The 16,437-nt window shown below is 41.0% G+C and overlaps 1 protein-coding gene across 13 annotated transcripts in view; it reads right to left on the reverse strand.

Moving 5' to 3' along the window:
- MAP7D2 (MAP7 domain containing 2) overlaps positions 1 to 16,437 on the reverse strand; it is a 67,137-nt gene that overhangs the window by 8,358 nt on the left and 42,342 nt on the right. For 3 of the 13 annotated variants that reach the window (XR_015949529.1, XM_088667778.1, XM_088667781.1), the window contains exons 4-12: positions 15,533 to 15,647; positions 14,633 to 14,728; positions 12,314 to 12,424; positions 10,172 to 10,294; positions 9,217 to 9,365; positions 6,575 to 6,702; positions 2,814 to 3,058; positions 1,635 to 1,761; positions 1,126 to 1,330 (exon numbers count right to left, since the gene is read on the reverse strand). Coding sequence is in view for 12 of the 13 variants with exons in the window: in XM_088667778.1 (XP_088523904.1) it covers positions 1,126 to 1,330; positions 1,635 to 1,761; positions 2,814 to 3,058; positions 6,575 to 6,702; positions 9,217 to 9,365; positions 10,172 to 10,294; positions 12,314 to 12,424; positions 14,633 to 14,728; positions 15,533 to 15,647 (1,299 nt within the window). In the remaining variant the exon portion in view is untranslated. Of the gene's footprint in view, positions 1 to 1,125; positions 1,331 to 1,634; positions 1,762 to 2,813; positions 3,059 to 6,574; positions 6,703 to 9,216; positions 9,366 to 10,171; positions 10,295 to 12,313; positions 12,425 to 14,632; positions 14,729 to 15,532; positions 15,648 to 15,840; positions 16,094 to 16,437 lie in introns of those variants that run through there. The other 10 variants (XM_088667779.1, XM_088667783.1, XM_060273518.2 and 7 more) reach the window with 8 other exon arrangements.

Here is a 16,437-nt window from a genome sequence, read left to right on the forward strand (position 1 = left end):
CCCCAAAATATAGCAGCAAAGTTCTCTGCTAGGGTTTTGTGTCTGCGTGGGATATTTTTTCCTGAATGGTTGTGGTTCCACCCATCTTCCCATGTGGGTCTGCTGGACTGTAGTAGATGCAGACTTGCTAGTGCCACCAGTTCCCAGAAAGGTATAAGAACACAGGGAGCTAGCTGCCTTCTAGCAATTTAGAGCGCTAGTCGATTTACTTCAGTGCAGTATTATCTATACTGACCTAGAGGTGGCTGAGATTGAATCTGGGAAATCTGACATGCAAAGCACATGCTCAACTACTGAGCTAAGGCAATTCCCAAGTGGCCCTGCAAACCCACCTGGAAAAGGGATTTAAACATGCTCTAAGCAGTGCAAAGCCCATCCATACTGATGGAATTGTAGTTAAAAGTCAAAGAGCTAACAAATCTAAGTCAGGACATATAGTTAGCATTTAGCATGTATGTCATTTTAAAGGGCAGTAACTATAGGCACCTGAGGTTTAACACTTTCTACATAATGTGTGACATGCTTAATAATGCTGGACTTAGATCAATGGCAATGTCTTGCATACAGATGTCTGCATTTTATATCCCCAAGTGTTGAAATGATAATGGATCACGGGAGATGGGTAATGGAAAGATCTGTACATGAGACTTCCAGGAAACCAAGAGCAGTTTAGAGATATGCCAGTGGTCTGACTTTGAATAAAAAGTAACAATGGGAGCCAGTGTGGTGTAGTGGTTAAGAGCAGAAGACTCGTAATCTGGGGAACCGGGTTTGAGTCTCCGCTCCTCCACATGCAGCTGCTGGGTGACCTTGGGGCTAGTCACACTTCTTTGAAGTCTCTCAGCCCCACCCACCTCACAGGGTGTCTGTTGTGGGGGAGGAAGGGAAAGGAGAATGTTAGCCGCTTTGAGACTCCTTCGGGTAGTGGATAAAGCAGGATATCAAATCCAAACTCTTCTTCTTCATCTATGATAAACCTACAGAAGCATTACATACTGTATTTCTGCTTTTTACAAAACATAATTATTTATTCTGAAATATTAGGCTCTATCTTGAAAAGGGCTGCATAGTCAAAACACTTCTGAAATAATACGTGTGCGCTCTTGTACCTCAAAAAGGCCATACCTGCATCTCAATCATAGCTTGCAATTCCTTTTCTTGTTTTTCCCTTAGCAGGATTTCTTCTTCCGCTCTCCTCCTAGCTTCCTCCTCTGCTGCTCTCCTAGCTTCTTCCTCTTCACGCCTTCTTTCCTCCTCTCTCTTGCGAGCCTCTTCTTCCAGGCGAATCCTCTCTTCTTCTTCCTTTCTTTTCAGCTCTTCTCTCTCTAGCCTGCAAAGCCACAGAAATACTTATTTTTAGACTGGCAGAGAGAGCTATACCTTGCATTACACTTACATACTACACAGAATCGTGTACTTTTGTCATGTTTCCCCTAAATTTTGGGGGATCCAGTTCTGGGAAATCATGGAGATGGACTCACTATAGTTTAGATAAGTTAACTAATTCATTCCATGTTAACTTACACCTCTCTGAAATTGAAACTAATTAAAAGGTCTCTTAACAGCAGCAATGAGAAGCTGTCAAAGTGTGTGCTGTTATTAATGGAGAAGTGGGGATGGGGTGGGGGAAATACCTTTCACGTTCTTCTCTCTCCTGCTTTTCTTTTTCCTCTTGTTCTTTCTGGAGACGAGCTTGGCGCCTCTTCTCTGCTAAAATCCTTGTAGCTTCTTCAGCATCAGTAGTCCCTGCTGCAAGTTTCCCTAAACAGTTGGTTGTTCGGGTTAAAACATTATAGACTGCAGCCCAGGAAACACTGGGCAACCTAAACATTCAGTGGAATTTCACTTCACTTCATTTCTTAAAAGCATTTATAAACTGCTTCATATTCAGGGGGGGCTCAAAACAATCAGGAAACAATCAGGTCTTGCAGTGACCAAAAGAGGAATGACTGCTGGGAGGAGTGTAGAAAGAAGAAACACCAAGGTGCAGCTGCATCAGCAGAACCAGATGCCTTCATCTGCCCCAGCTGTAACAAAACATGTCTCTCCTGTATTGGTCTCTACAGCCACAGAAGGCACTGTGACTTTCAAATGGTTTGACTTCACCCCTGAAGGTGCACTCACTCGTCCATTGACTCCCAAGACAGATGGATGCCAACTAATATAATGTTGTTATACATGTGTTAATGTATAATGACCATGAACATTACATTTTATATAATGTGTGCAAAGCACAGAATTTGATGGACATAGTTAAGGTTGTACTAATAAGTAGCTCAAAATTAGTAAGCAGAGAAGAATATTTAGAAAGTATATCAAGGTGGTTGCATCAAAGTGAAACGAACAACAGCTCTGTCCCCCAGGCAACTACCTCAATTAGTTGTATAAATTAATCCTTTGTTTCACTGTTTAAAGGAAAATGTTCATATAGTATTTCTAACTGCACCTACAATTCATGTTATCTTCAGTAAAAGCAGGGCATGTTATTGTACTGAGAGAGGTTGACACCACAGCAAGAAAAAGAACAAGAAATATCCAGGAATTGATGTCTGGCTTCTCAATATGTTTTGCTTACCAATGGTCCAATAGTTTATTCTTGACATTATACCTACTAGTAGACCTAATTGAATATTCTAAGAAGACTTCCTAAGATCAAGGCATTCATGGCATCCTCTGGATCAGTGCCAAATTTCCTTTGCCACAAAGATGGAAATGATAGAACTAGTTATTTAATATATACGGAGTTAAAAGGTATTACAGCAGAAGCAAAAAAACAGAACAAAAACAAAAAGGCAAAAGCAAAAAAGGCACACCTTCACTGCTCTCGGTCTTTCCTGCAGAAGGCAGAGATTTTTCAGCTAGATGTTGGCTTACAGCCTCTTCACCAGGTGACCCTTGGTTTTTCTGACCAGCAGTCTCCCTTTGCTGATCTTTATGCTTTTCTGCCCTTTTCTTAGGCGTTTCTTGGTTGATATTTGAAGTGGCACGGTGTTTCACAGGAGAAGCCGGAAACTGTTTAGTAGTTTTGGGAGACTGTGGGTAAGTCTTTGTAAGTGTTCTAAAAATAAATTCAAATAAATAATTCAATACTGTATTACCAACAGATCCCAGGAAGGACATAACTGATCTTAATCTTGGTTGATTTCTCCCCCTTCGCCACTCTTTGCCCTTTTACATCAAATAAAACATAATTTTATTTTAAAGCTGCAAACATAATAGAATATGAGGATTAAGTTTGCAGACTGTCTGTTCTTAGGCAAAACATGACTGTGACCAAAAACATTAGGAAGAAACAAATCATGCGCCAGGCAGCAAATTAGTCTGTAAAAAAAACAGGGAGAGAGAAATTGTGCCAACTGGGATTAACAGCAAATCCATTTCATACTTGTTCACACAAATTACACTGTCATGAGGCAATGTGGTAGGTTCACAAAACATGAAAATACTTGAAGCATTACTCCAGGGGGGAAACTGAGTCTATGACAAACATACCCTGGGCTTGTATCAATACACAAGTTTATCTCATCTTGTTTGTGTGAGAATATGCCCCAATAATTAAGCAAAGACACTACTGCACATTTTCTGTGGTCTATATTGAGTTTAGTATTTTGCAGGTCAATTCTATCCAGTGATGCATAATGATCAATGAACTGTTGTACTGCAGTATTACATTTTGTGCTTGTTTTGCTGTTGTTATCTGTCTGCTGAAAACTTCAGTAAAAATAATTTAAAGAGGGAGACACTGCAGAATACATTTAAAGAACTTCAGAATTTATATTATCTGTTTTTGACTGGGAACACAGTTTGGTACATTTACTATTTAAAGTAACCAGTATCTACTTTTAAGTGAGATTTTGTTTTGTTTTGCCCAGTCAGCTGATTCTATAGATTTTTGTAGACACCACTCTATTACTAAATATCTATACCACTTTCTGACTCAGCTCTAATTTCAGGCAGATAAACTTCTTTGTCCCTTTTGTCCTCTAGTCAGCATTTCTTGGTTTCCGATTTACCCTTTATTTTCTGTTTGCGCTGTTATGAACCTTTTGGCCATGTACATATTTCCCTCTTTTTCCCTTTTTCCGTTACTATGCTATTCTCTTTATCAAAGAACTTCTTGCAGGAAGTAACATAATAGCTTGTTCACCTTGCTTATGTATGAGCTATTTCTCTCTTTCTTTTCCAAACAAAATTGCCTTGGAAAATAACCTTTACAAATTTTGTGAGGATCTAAACTACTGCACTGCCAGTTCAATGTGTCCAGCAGGAATGCAATTTATTTTATATAGGGTCGACCACTCGGTCGGTGGGCACACGTGTTGGTGAACACCGGTCCCACATTAGAAATGCGGTTCTGGAAGCACCCCTTGTCGAACATTTTCTATCTAACAATCACTCAGACTCAGATTTGCTCTTTACAGTTCTGTGGATTAATAGGAGAAATGCAAACACTAGATGTGACTACGTAAAACGGTTAAGACAAAAAGAATCACAATTTATTTTTATGTTCAAGACGCTCCATCCAGGAGGGTTGAACTCTGAGTTAGATCTGAATTGTTTCATTTAATTGTATTATTCAATTGTACTGTTATGCTTCTTTAATTCTGTCATGTAGCAGAGTGGGTCTGTAGCTTTAAATATCTCATGCTTCCGTGATTAACAAGGGAGTCACCTGTGGTTGAGTTGTGGTTACATAAGTATATGACCACTGCTTCGTAGGTGTATGTACACTGAGGTATGCTATCATTATCATTTCTTTCAATGTTAATTTTAATATTTTGGACTATTTAGACCAGGCTTCCCCAGACTTCGGCCCTCCAGATGTTTTGGACTACAATTCCCATCTTCCCTAATCACTGGTCCTGTTAGCTAGGGATCATGGGAGTTGTGGGCCAAAACATCTGGAGAGCCGCAGTTTGGGGATGCCTGATTTAGACTTGTTCATGCTGGTCATTGGCCTTGATATAAATATAAATATATATGTATTCTTTGTCATTCTATATATTCTTTGTAGTTGTATACTGAAGAAGACTACGTCGAAACAGTGTGATTATCTGAATCACTGTCTCACCGGATGAATTTAGTTACATAGATTGTACAGCTGACAATTGCTTCGCTGCAGTTTATAAAGACATATATTTTGCCCTTTACTCATCTGTCTACGTGTTGCCTCTTTTGGATCAAGTTCAATGTATCCAGCAGGAATATTAGTCTGTCTGCAGTTCAACAGCAGCCGCAGCCGCAGCAGCACCCTTGTGCAATGCTCTATTGCCAGTTACTTTTGATAGGCACTTTTTAGAGGACATCCAAGCAAGCTCTTCCTATATGCCCTCACTGGCAACATTCCAGCTGTTGGCCACTTCAAAACCTTACATGCCTACCCTCTAACTGGTTCCACATCCATAGAATTGTCTATTCCTTACTTCTGCTGTTTTTGTGCTCTACCCCTCCATCTGACGTAGGTGATGATCCTAAGCTAGTAATAACTTTAGCTACCATTATTTTCTGTGGTATAGTTGGACTGGGTGCATTAAATCAGTGGTTTTACAACTAATTAAGGGTACATTCAGAAAAATAAATTTGTAGATTTTAACAGCCCTGCTCAGCGAACATTTTTTTAACCCAGGCCAGACTCCAAACGTTTGTGGGTCCTAGACAGGCCAAGCTCAGCAAAATAACCCTTACCCAGTGCCAACCAACCTACCACTACTTGTCCTCTCTTGGCTGGCAGTACATTTGCTCACAAGTTTACTTAGCAGTGGCTGCTTCATTACAAGTCACATGAATGCGAGGAGATGATGGAGCAGCACTCGTTTTCTGCTCACAGGCCATGGCACAACTTTGCCAGGTAAAGCTGCAACCAAGCCCATATGTGAGCAGGATGGGGCAGCTGCCAGCCTCCTCGTTGCAAGCGTAAGCAGGTTTACCCAGGGGTGGCAGTTGCCTGTGATGGACTGCCACCAGGCAAACTGATGAAGGAGTGGCACCATGAGTAACTGTGCAAAGTGTTCTGAGCTGAGCCATTGGAAGTGAGTGGCTGTTCCCAGAAAAGTGTCTGTTCTATTGCTAACAAACAAATGTAATCAAGCTAAGTGACAAATCTTGCTTATTCATCTATGCCCTCAAAACATAAGAAGACACTTCATTGGCAGCCTAGGCATTTCTAAAGAATTTAGGCCAGGATTGACTTGGGAAATATTCTGTAACAACAGATGTTCAACATGCTACAGAACGAAAAGAAAAGAAAAAAGTGATTCAATACGATTAGAATCCTGTGTTTAGGAAATTGCTGGTTTCCTCTTCAGCTATATGATGATAATGAAACTGATGGCTTTAGGACTGGCATTTTTCTCTTGAAAACTGCCTATGCCCTCCCTTCTTTCCCCTGCATCAGACTGCTCATTGAGGCAGAGTGGAAATGGCATTCTGACGAATTCTGAACCTAATTCTCCCACTGGCTGCTTTAGGGACAAGACGAAGGCTGAAGGAGACTGATTGATCCTTGAAGCGACTGTGAGGAAGGATGGGGAAAAAAGGGGGGGAGGGCCAATGAGATTTTGCTGAATTGTCTTACTTAGGAGTTGCAGGTGAACCTGATCGCTTGGACAAGGCTGCTGGAGAGTCAGATCTTCTAAGAGGAGATCCCAAACCAGATGGTGTGCCGGGGGTTGTGGGCCGCTTCTCTTTCTTTTTCTTCTCATTCTTTAAAAAGAAGACGGCAAAAGACAGGTACTTTTGGCATCTGATAAAACAGATTCAGCAAAGATACCCACAAACAGACTTGTATGTACAAACCAAAATTGTATTTTAATTTTTTAAAACAAGTATTGTGAAAGCTCGCAACTTATTTCCCCCCTATGGCCATCAAAGCTCCACTAAATCTTTATACACACACACAAATATGCAATATATATAGATTAGATAATCAAAATACTGCAATGGCAAAGTAGTTCAGTTAAGTGCCATTGCATAGAGTTCTCTCAGGGTATTTTACAAGCAGTGGTCAAGTTCCAAAGGATCATACAGAAACCCAAGCAGGGCAACCTGCTTTTGAAATTGAGCAGAATTTTTAAAAGCCGTTTGTTATTTGTGAAATGTTGGGGGGAGGGGGTGGAAGACAAACATGCTACTGGTGTAGCCACAATGCTCTGAAATACAAGAGAAGATGCAGAGGGCCCTTAATAAAAATATATAAATCCCACCCTCCCAACTGCTGCTGTGTTTCTTGGTCAACAAAACAAACTGGAGTTATAACAAGGTTTGAGAGGAAGTATCAACTTGTGACTATTAGTAATACTTCTGCAGAATTTTTGAGGCAAACTTAAGTTCTGGGGGATCTGAAGGGCAGGGTTGCCAGACTCAATAGTGGACAGGACTTCTGTGCCTTTTGAGTGTGGTAACCTTAAAGAGAAACCAGCAGACCCTTTGTTTAATTTCCAAGCAAAGGGTCTGCTGGTTTCTCTTTAAGGTTTCCAGACTCAAAAGAGAGCAGGGCAATTAAAGGCACAGAAGTCCTGTCTATTGAGTCTGGCAATAGAGGGTGGGGTAGAGACTTAGCATTTCACATTTTTATTTTAGTGGTTTACAAGTAAAAGCAACTTATTCCATTACATAAGAACTTTTGAATGGTCAAGTGATATCCACTGGTGTCCAAAATTCTACAGTAGATTGAAGAAAGCGATGTTTATTTAAATTACTTGTATCCTATCTTTCCATGTTAAATTTTCAATGTGACTTTTATTTCCAACCTTAAACTAAAAATAACAGTACGTTAAAATAAGGTGAATTCAAATCAAACTTTAGTCTTATGCATGCAACCATTTGTAAAACACGGTACCTTACTATTGCATTAATTACTCTTGATGAAGAAGAATCAAGCAAATTGCACCTACATTATTCTAAGTACTGTAGTTATAACTAGTGTAGAATGTAGGTCGGCACAACCATGATCAAGCAGTTTGTACACTGCTTATGGGAAAAGCACACTGCTAATATACAGAAACATATCTCTAGCATTTGACTACGTCTAGCGTTAACCCCTAGCCACCTGCTCTAATTATTAATTTATTCTTCTCAATACACATACTTGAGTATTATTGAAGAAGAAAAATACCACAAGGTGTTCCTCTTATTGCTTTAAAGTAAAGGTAAAGGGACCCCTGACCATTAGGTCCAGTCGTGACCGACTCTGGGGTTGCGCGCTCATCTCGCATTATTGGCCAAGGGAGCCGGCGTATAGCTTCCAGGTCATGTGGCCAGCATGACAAAGCCGCTTCTGGCAAACCAGAGCAGCACATGGAAACGCCGTTTACCTTCCCGCTGTAGCGGTTCCTATTTATCTACTTGCATTTTGACGTGCTTTCGAACTGCTAGGTTGGCAGGAGCTGGGACCAAGCAACGGGAGCTCACCCCGTCACAGGGATTCGAACCGCCGACCTCCTGATCAGCAAGCCCTAGGCTCTGTGGTTTAACCCACAGCGCCACCTGGGTCCCTCTTATTGCTTTACCCTTGTGGTATTTGGTTAGTTATCAGATAGAATTCTAAGAGCGCACCCTAGTGTCCACAAATATTATTAGAACTGTACATGAATGCATTGAAACATATCCCTTCTTATTTGCAGCGCCACGCGGAGCTGAAACAAACACAAAACAAATCCTCTAGCAGCAAGGGACGCTATCAAAACCTACCCCAATTAAGCATTAGCATACTTTAGCTCTTACAAGCTAAACTATTTTTCTGCTGGGTTAGGAAGCAAGAAAACAAGTTCAAATTTCAAAACAAATTATTTGTAGTGATGCACTCAGATAATTTTTTAAATAAAAAAAAACCTTTAAAAGCACTGAAGTCCGTGCTTTAAAAGGTATAATGCACTGACAATTATAAGAATCTGCAACTTAAAAGGATATAATCTAATTTCAAGTTTCAAAAACTCTTCACATCTGGGAAATATAATATCACACCAGACACACAGACTCCCTAAATACTTGACTCTTCTGCGCAACATAACAGTACTGAGTGCAAGCATCACTGCTTATAAATAGAGAGAGAGCAGAGGAATGGTTACAACAGAGTGGCTGGAAGCAGGAGAAACAGAGAGGTCATTTACTCTTTAAACAGTGACCCACAGAATACCCAATCATCTTATAAATATACTTAAAAAAATAAAAAGAGCATCTATCTTATCTATCTTTGGTCCGGCCAAGTTTCAAGCCCACCTGTGGCACTTCTACTGCAGTTGCTCCTTTCATTGCATCGGATGTTGACGCAGATGCTGCCTTCTTTCTCTCCATACTTCGAGTGGGTGAAGGCTTGTAAGGAGATTTAAGAGGGCTAGCTGGCGCTACACGAGGACAGATATGGAATACTAAAGAGTTATAGTACAATAGCCAGAGCAATAGGGAACATAGACAAAGAAAGCGAGGGGGGAAAAGGGGGGGAGGAACAGCAATCTTTATTAGCAACAGAAAAACACAAACTGTTCAAACAAACACATTAATAAACCATATTTTCTCTCTTTATACAACCACCACACATTTACTGAAGTGCCTTCACTAAGCTTAAAAACTTTAGGCCATAGGAATAAAGAGTTCTTCTATTGACAGGTTTTAAAGATCTGGCCACTCCTAACAGATTAAAATCTCTTGTTGAGAATTATTTGTTATTGGTCAATTTTTCATGACCACTTTAGATTCAGAAACATGTCTAAAGTAGTATCCTAAGGACTGGAGAAATCAGCTCTAAAAGTGATACATGGTACAGCTATTACTAGTTTGATAACTGAATCAGAGTAGTTCACTGGCTAGGAAATCATACTGTCTTGTTTAGGGTTAGTAAAACTGCTTTTAAAGTCCTAGTATGTCATCTAATTGGATACTACTTAGACTCCTAGCAAATTTGAGTTAAGCTTAAGTATAAATCACTATTTGGACAATTTTTAAATTTGTTTTGTTATTTGTTTACTTTCTAGCCAACCGAAATGTTACATTCTTCAACGTAATTTCTAAGGCAACTGAGCAATAAAGCTCCTGGATAAAACTCTGCAGCTTTCCTTGTTTTTGAAGGATTATTATTACATGTGGAATAAGATTAATAAATTACCGGGGTGGGGGTGGGAATCTTGAATTATTTTTTTCTATGAGCCTAATACATTCCTTAAAACATTAGGTTTACCTGAATCACTGTATTGCTCAGAAAGCATTAATGTACTTCTGCTTCTGGCTAAAGAAGCTTGTGTGGGAGTCAATAGTCGAGAAATAATAAAGTTTTCCATTGGACTAAGGTGCATGCGATGAGCTGAAGAATGGAAACAAATGAAAAACAGTAAGAAAAAAGCCACTTCAAAAAATTGCAAACAAATATAATGAATGGCCAAACGAAACTGAACGAAGAGGAAAAGAACAAATAACTGGGCATCTTTGAGAACTACAAATCCTCGGATTTAATTCTTCTTAGGAGGGCTACAGTTTTCAGTGTTTTAAGCCAAGTACCTTATGTGTTATTCAGTCTAACAAGCAGATTGGACATTAACGTATTAGCCTCCCTTATGATTTACCACATTTCTTCATTAATATACGAGACATATTTGTGTCGGAGGGTATGGTATATTTTATGCAATGATACTGTAGGTTAGATAATGCGAGAACTATTAATGAATGCCTTGATTTATGAAGTGCTGCACCGAGGCAGCAGTTTCAGAGCAACAAGTGCTAGAATATTAATTCTAAGCCATTCCTTCCAGCGTTGAAGTCAGCAATATTAGCACCCTGGCAGTTTGCCATACTCCATGCTATACAAAGGGGTTAAACTAATCTTCCAGCCCCTTTTTGCCAGGTAACCAATAAGCTTCTGAGTCATAAGAGCTGTGGAGTCCAGGACAAAAGTACACTGGCCATAGTTAGCAGTTAAGAGAAAGATTTCCTAGCAAATGGGAGCAGAATCAGCTAGCTCTGCAGTGAATGTCAGGCACAGGACTGGATGTTATACCCTATTTAGATCCATCGCTTCTACCATTATAGTGAAAACTGCTAACAGGATCAGGTGGTAAGGTAGGCTGTGATCCAAACACACATAAATGGAATTAAGTTCCACAGAAAATTAATAGAATACTATTGTTGCACCAAAAAAGCACTAAAAAAATGTTCACAACTCCAGGCTCAAATTAAGTTTACAACAGAAAAAAGCAAAAACTTCCTGTAAGCAGTGAAAAATGAAGATGAGGGGGGAATAACTATTCTCTTAAGAATTATTTTACTGTAATTAAATATTTTCCTGCTGGGTATTATTGCTGACATGTAAATCTACCCTCAAACGTGGCTTATATCCATCCAGGCCTATTTCTCCCCACACAAAACATGCCCAAGAAGCTTTCTTTTGCTTTCTTCTGTCTACAGTAGTCTCTCTCAGACTTCTTCAATATGGACCCTCTCTTCAAAACATGTCCCATTCTGTTCTGTTCTGCCCTGCCCCAACCTAGCACAATGAGCATGCACAGAGTTTTGCAGACAGGCTGCTGTGCGTAAGGATCTATCCAGTAGTATATGAATCCCAACGCTGGCATTAGAAGACAAACAGAGCTGGGTTGCTCTGATCTCTGGTCTTAAAATAACACACAGGCAACCGTCATGAGAACAAAGCAGCTCTTCTTCACCTACATGCAGCTACCGGTAGCTCCACAAATACTGTGTGGATCAGTGAGATTCAAGAGGCATGGGACAACCCTTTCCTACAAGTTCCACAATTGCCTAGAAATCGACCTGCGCATCCACCATGACGAGGTACTCCACATCCTCTGGGAGTGGCCTGTCCTACAGCTTGATTGCCACAAGTGTATGGCGGACGCCATCTATTAGCCATCCAAATTTTCCCCTAAGGGAATACTTGTTTCTTGGCACATTTGGTGATGAAAAATGTCAAGATTAAAAATCAAACGACTAAGGTTGTAGGCTATACTTCTTAGAACTACTTAAATGGACAAGGTTTATGCTGAAGAGAGAGTGGAGAAAGCGGCTTTGATGCCTGTTTTAAAATCTCAAGTTCCTAAGCAATACCAAAATGTCTGAAAACAGGACTCTTCATTTTCTAAGGGAGTTTCCTTAATATACTTAACAACAACAACAACAAAACAACAAAACCTGAAGTGATTTCTGCACTGATTTCTGGTAAACATTATTGCCTTCAGAGGATTAACCAATTGAGAAAAGGAAGGGACAGCCGGGGGGCGGGGATGGAGAAGATAGAAAAAGAGAGGTTTACTTTAAACACAAAATGAGAGAGATTATTTCTGGTGCGACAATGAACAGCACATTCACTTGCCTCTGTCAGGGGAACATGTTATTGTTGCTGTGGAGTGGGAGAGGCGCTTATTGATAGGCGACTCCATTTGCTTTGGCAGATTCATTGTAGAAGCTGAAAGTTTGTCACATGCTGCAGAGAGATGCATTGAAGACATTTATATTCATTCCGCAGTGCCAAATGCTCCCACAGCTAACCTTTAATTTTGTTACTGTGGACCTTGTGAATGAATCAGCACAAAGAATAAAGCACATCTGATAAATCCACAGGCTGGAGCTGCTCGCCCTGTCTTGTCTGTGAGCTATAATTCAAGACAGACTTTTGGCTTACAAACATTTCAATGTTACAGTATGGTGTAAGATTATCTTATAGTGACCTGGGGGGGGGGGACAGTACTAAAGAACAACAAAAATGAATAAAAATTAACTCTACTTTTATTTAAGCAACAGTGATGCGACAAACATATCCTGCTTTTTGCCTACGCTGTGTTGAAGCTGGAAGATTTCCCACAATTTCCAAACAATTCAGAGCTCTAGAACAGTGTTGGGGAACCTGTAGCCCCCCAGTTATGCTGCACTAAAACTCCTATCATCCTTGACCACTGGGTCATCCTGGATGGGACTAAAGGAAGGTGTGAAACTCCAGATGTTAAGAACATCAGGACACAGAAGTCAGAGGGTGGGCTCCAACCACCAAGCTTCTTTCTGGTTAACAGCCAGACACAATGACCCATAGGACCACCTGGCTAAGGAAGTCACAGAATCATAGAGTGTGTAGTGTTGGAAAGGACCACAAGGGTCACCTAGTCCAACCCCCTGCAATGCAGGAATATTTTGCCCAATGTGGGGCTTGAACCCATGACCCTGAGATTAAGAGCTTCATGGTCTAGTCTGGGATCCTGTTCTCACAGTGGCCACTCAGGTGCCTGTTGGAAACCTGCAAGCAGGACCTGAGCACAAGAGCAACTCTCCACTCCCGTGGTTTCCAGCAACTGGGATTGAGAAGCACTACTGCCTCCTACTGTGGAGGCAGAGCACAGCCATCATGCTTAGGAGCCACTGATAGCTTTCCCTCCATGAATCTGCCCAATCCTATTTTAAAGCCTTTTAAGCTGGTGGCCATCACTTCCTACTGTGGGATTAAATACCAAAGTTCAACTATGTGGTGTGTGAAGAAGTACTTTCTTTTATCCGTCCTGAGTCTTCAGACATTCTCATTCATTGGGTGTCTCTGAGTTCTACTGTTATGAGAGAGGGAGGAAAAACCTTTCTCTAGCCACCTTCTCTATACAATGCATAATTTTTATGAAGTTCTACCATGTCATCTCTTACTCACCCTTTCTCTAAACTGAGAGGAGATATGACATGATGGCCATCTTCAAATATCTAAAGAGTTCTCACATGGAGGATAGGAGCAAGCTTGTTTTCTCCTGCTCCAGAGGCTAGGGCACAAAATAATGAATTTGAAAGGGCAGGAGAGGGTCCTGTTGCTTCACTGTCACATTGCATTGCCCTATCCCTTCTGCCTAGTTGGTTGGTTCTCCTTCCATTCCATGTCAATGCCCCTGCACTTCTCTCTGGGAGGGTCAGGAGAACCCCCAGAACAGTCTTATTGGACCTAATTCAAAATAAGGGTTCAAATAATGATCCATTCTATTATTAAGTGATAGGTGCATGGCTCCTAAAGATAACTGGGAATTAATTCTACTTGTTCATATTGTGACTGAAATGTTTTAAACTACAGTCCCATTCCCCCCCCCCTCCAACAGAAGCTATTTAAAAGGCACACAGTACACATGACGCATGACACGTGTGTTTCCCACACTAGGAAAAAAGGAAATGAACTTGACAACATCTAGTAGGAACGGTATTCAAATCACCATTATGACGTTGGGATGCCAAGCATGCATTGCTTTGTTTATGACAAAACAACAACAACCAGACAGTGAAGTTCATGGCTGCAATCCACCAAGCTCTCTTGCCACAAAGCCTCCATTTCAACAGGATTTGTGTAGCCCAAACTCTAAGCCAGGGGAGGGGAACCTGTAGCCCTCCAAATGTTGCAGGACTCCAACCCCCACCAGCCCTGGTCAGCACAGCTAATGGTAAGGGATGATGGAACTTGTACTCCGGCGACATCTACATGGACACAGGTTCCCCTCCCCAAATAAAGGGCGGCAGTGACGCTTGGGGGAACTGAACCCAGCATTTCTGGTAACAATGCTGTCAAGGATTGAACTGAAACAACAGAGAACACACAGGAAGTTAGGGGGAGGACAAAATTGGTGGATGCGTTAAAAGTGATAAAACGACACTATGGCACTGTGAGTCTCTCAAATACCATTGGCGGAATCAGCAGCAGCAGTTGAGGCCACAGAGTCTGGAAGGAGGGTGTTGGCAGCTAAACCTAGAGGGGGTGGGGTATTTTCTGATTCACCTACACAACAACAGAAAAAATCAGAGCAAAGAGGTGATAGGTCACATCAATAACATTAAAATCCCAAACAATACAGGAGGTATTTTAATAAACCTGTTTCTGGAAATGTTAAGAGATTATCCTTCTCCTTTTTCTGTACTGCCTTGTGGTGGTGGGGGTGAGGAATCATACTAAAGACTTTAGCTTAAACAGGGATGCTTATACTTTTTGGGCAGCTGTATTATCACTTGGGAGATATTTCACATGAGCAAAACCTACTGGGAAAAGCAGGTGAATTCACAAGAAATTTAAATGATTTCTGAACAACATAAAAGCTAATACATGGTTGGTGGTTAAAAAAAAGGAAGCTTGCTTTGAAACGGAACCGAAAAGAGAGCAGCTAGAGAAAAAGGGTAAAGAGAATAATTCATTTCCAGCAGTAAATACTGCACAATCATGGAGAAGTCTCCCCAGAGATTTTAGGAGTGCCTGAGCTAAAAATAAATTGCGTTCTGCAATGTCACACAGAGCCTATAGCCATTGACAATGCAGCGGTTTATTTTCCATGGTGTCTTTAATTCCCCCTACCCCACGCCCGGTATATAATCTGCGTAGAGAAACTTCGGCGTTGGCCCATTTCCAAGAAGATACCAGGGCATGAAATACAGTAAGCAGTCTCAAAATCCATTTCTAAACGATGCACCTCGACAACCTCTCCCCACACACATCACAGTCTACTGCCACAACAGATTTTGTAGCTTTCCTTTTTTAATCCCGAGCCTTTGCAGCTTGGAATCTGCAATGCAGCCAGCCTGCTTCACTCACCATCTCTGTCGCCTGAGCCTGCAGCCAGTGCTCCTCCCCACGACCATCTCTTCTGTTTCTGCTCCAGCTGCTGACTTCTTTCCATGGATCGCCGCATCATAGCCTCTAATCGTTCCTAAGCAATTATTGCAGAAAGCAACAACAACTAAATCCAGGTCTGATTTTCTTAAAGAGCCCTTGTCACAGGGAGGGCGGGGGGAGAGACTCAATATTTATCCCAGCTATACATACAAGCAGTGCTCAAAATGGTCCTTTTACCAATACTGTAAAGAGAAGTGAGCAAAGAAGGGACTGCCATGTCCACTCACCTCAAAATATATGTATCCTTTGTCTGCAGTCACTACTGAGGTCAGTACAGAGGCTGAAGTTAGCAACACAAGTTACATCACCTCCAAGCATCTGCTCCTGCTGGCAAGAGATTGCTGCTGTGGCTCTGTCTGGGCTTAATTTGTTTAAGAATAATGCATGAGAAAGCATTAACTCTGTCATCTCAGCAGAGCTATGTCTTCTGCCTCAGTGGTGAAGCTCAGTTGCTGCAATGATTCCTTCCAATCACACAGAAACCTTCCTTTAATGTATGCAATCACCAGTTTGGTGGCGTTTTATTTTTATTTTCAACCAAAAAAAAAGCAGCAACAACTTGAAAACCTGCTAAGCAACTTAAGAATTAATGTTTTTTTATTTACTATAGCTAAGTGTTTTCATTTTTTTTCCATTAGCTAAAATTGTGTCAAGTTTTTTACAGGTGGGGAAAAGAAAAGAAGCTCCATTTTTCTCCCCTCATAATTTATCCTTCCATGGGTGATCCCTAAAAACTGTCTTCCCATCCCACACTCCACCCCCTGACCTGTTTCCCAAGTAACATTTCTTTGTCACACAGCAGATGGCAACCCTGGAATATGATA

Source organism: Zootoca vivipara, chromosome 4 (assembly GCF_965207765.1).
Source record: "Zootoca vivipara chromosome 4, rZooViv2.hap1.1, whole genome shotgun sequence".
Taxonomy (NCBI): Eukaryota; Metazoa; Chordata; class Lepidosauria; order Squamata; family Lacertidae; genus Zootoca; species Zootoca vivipara.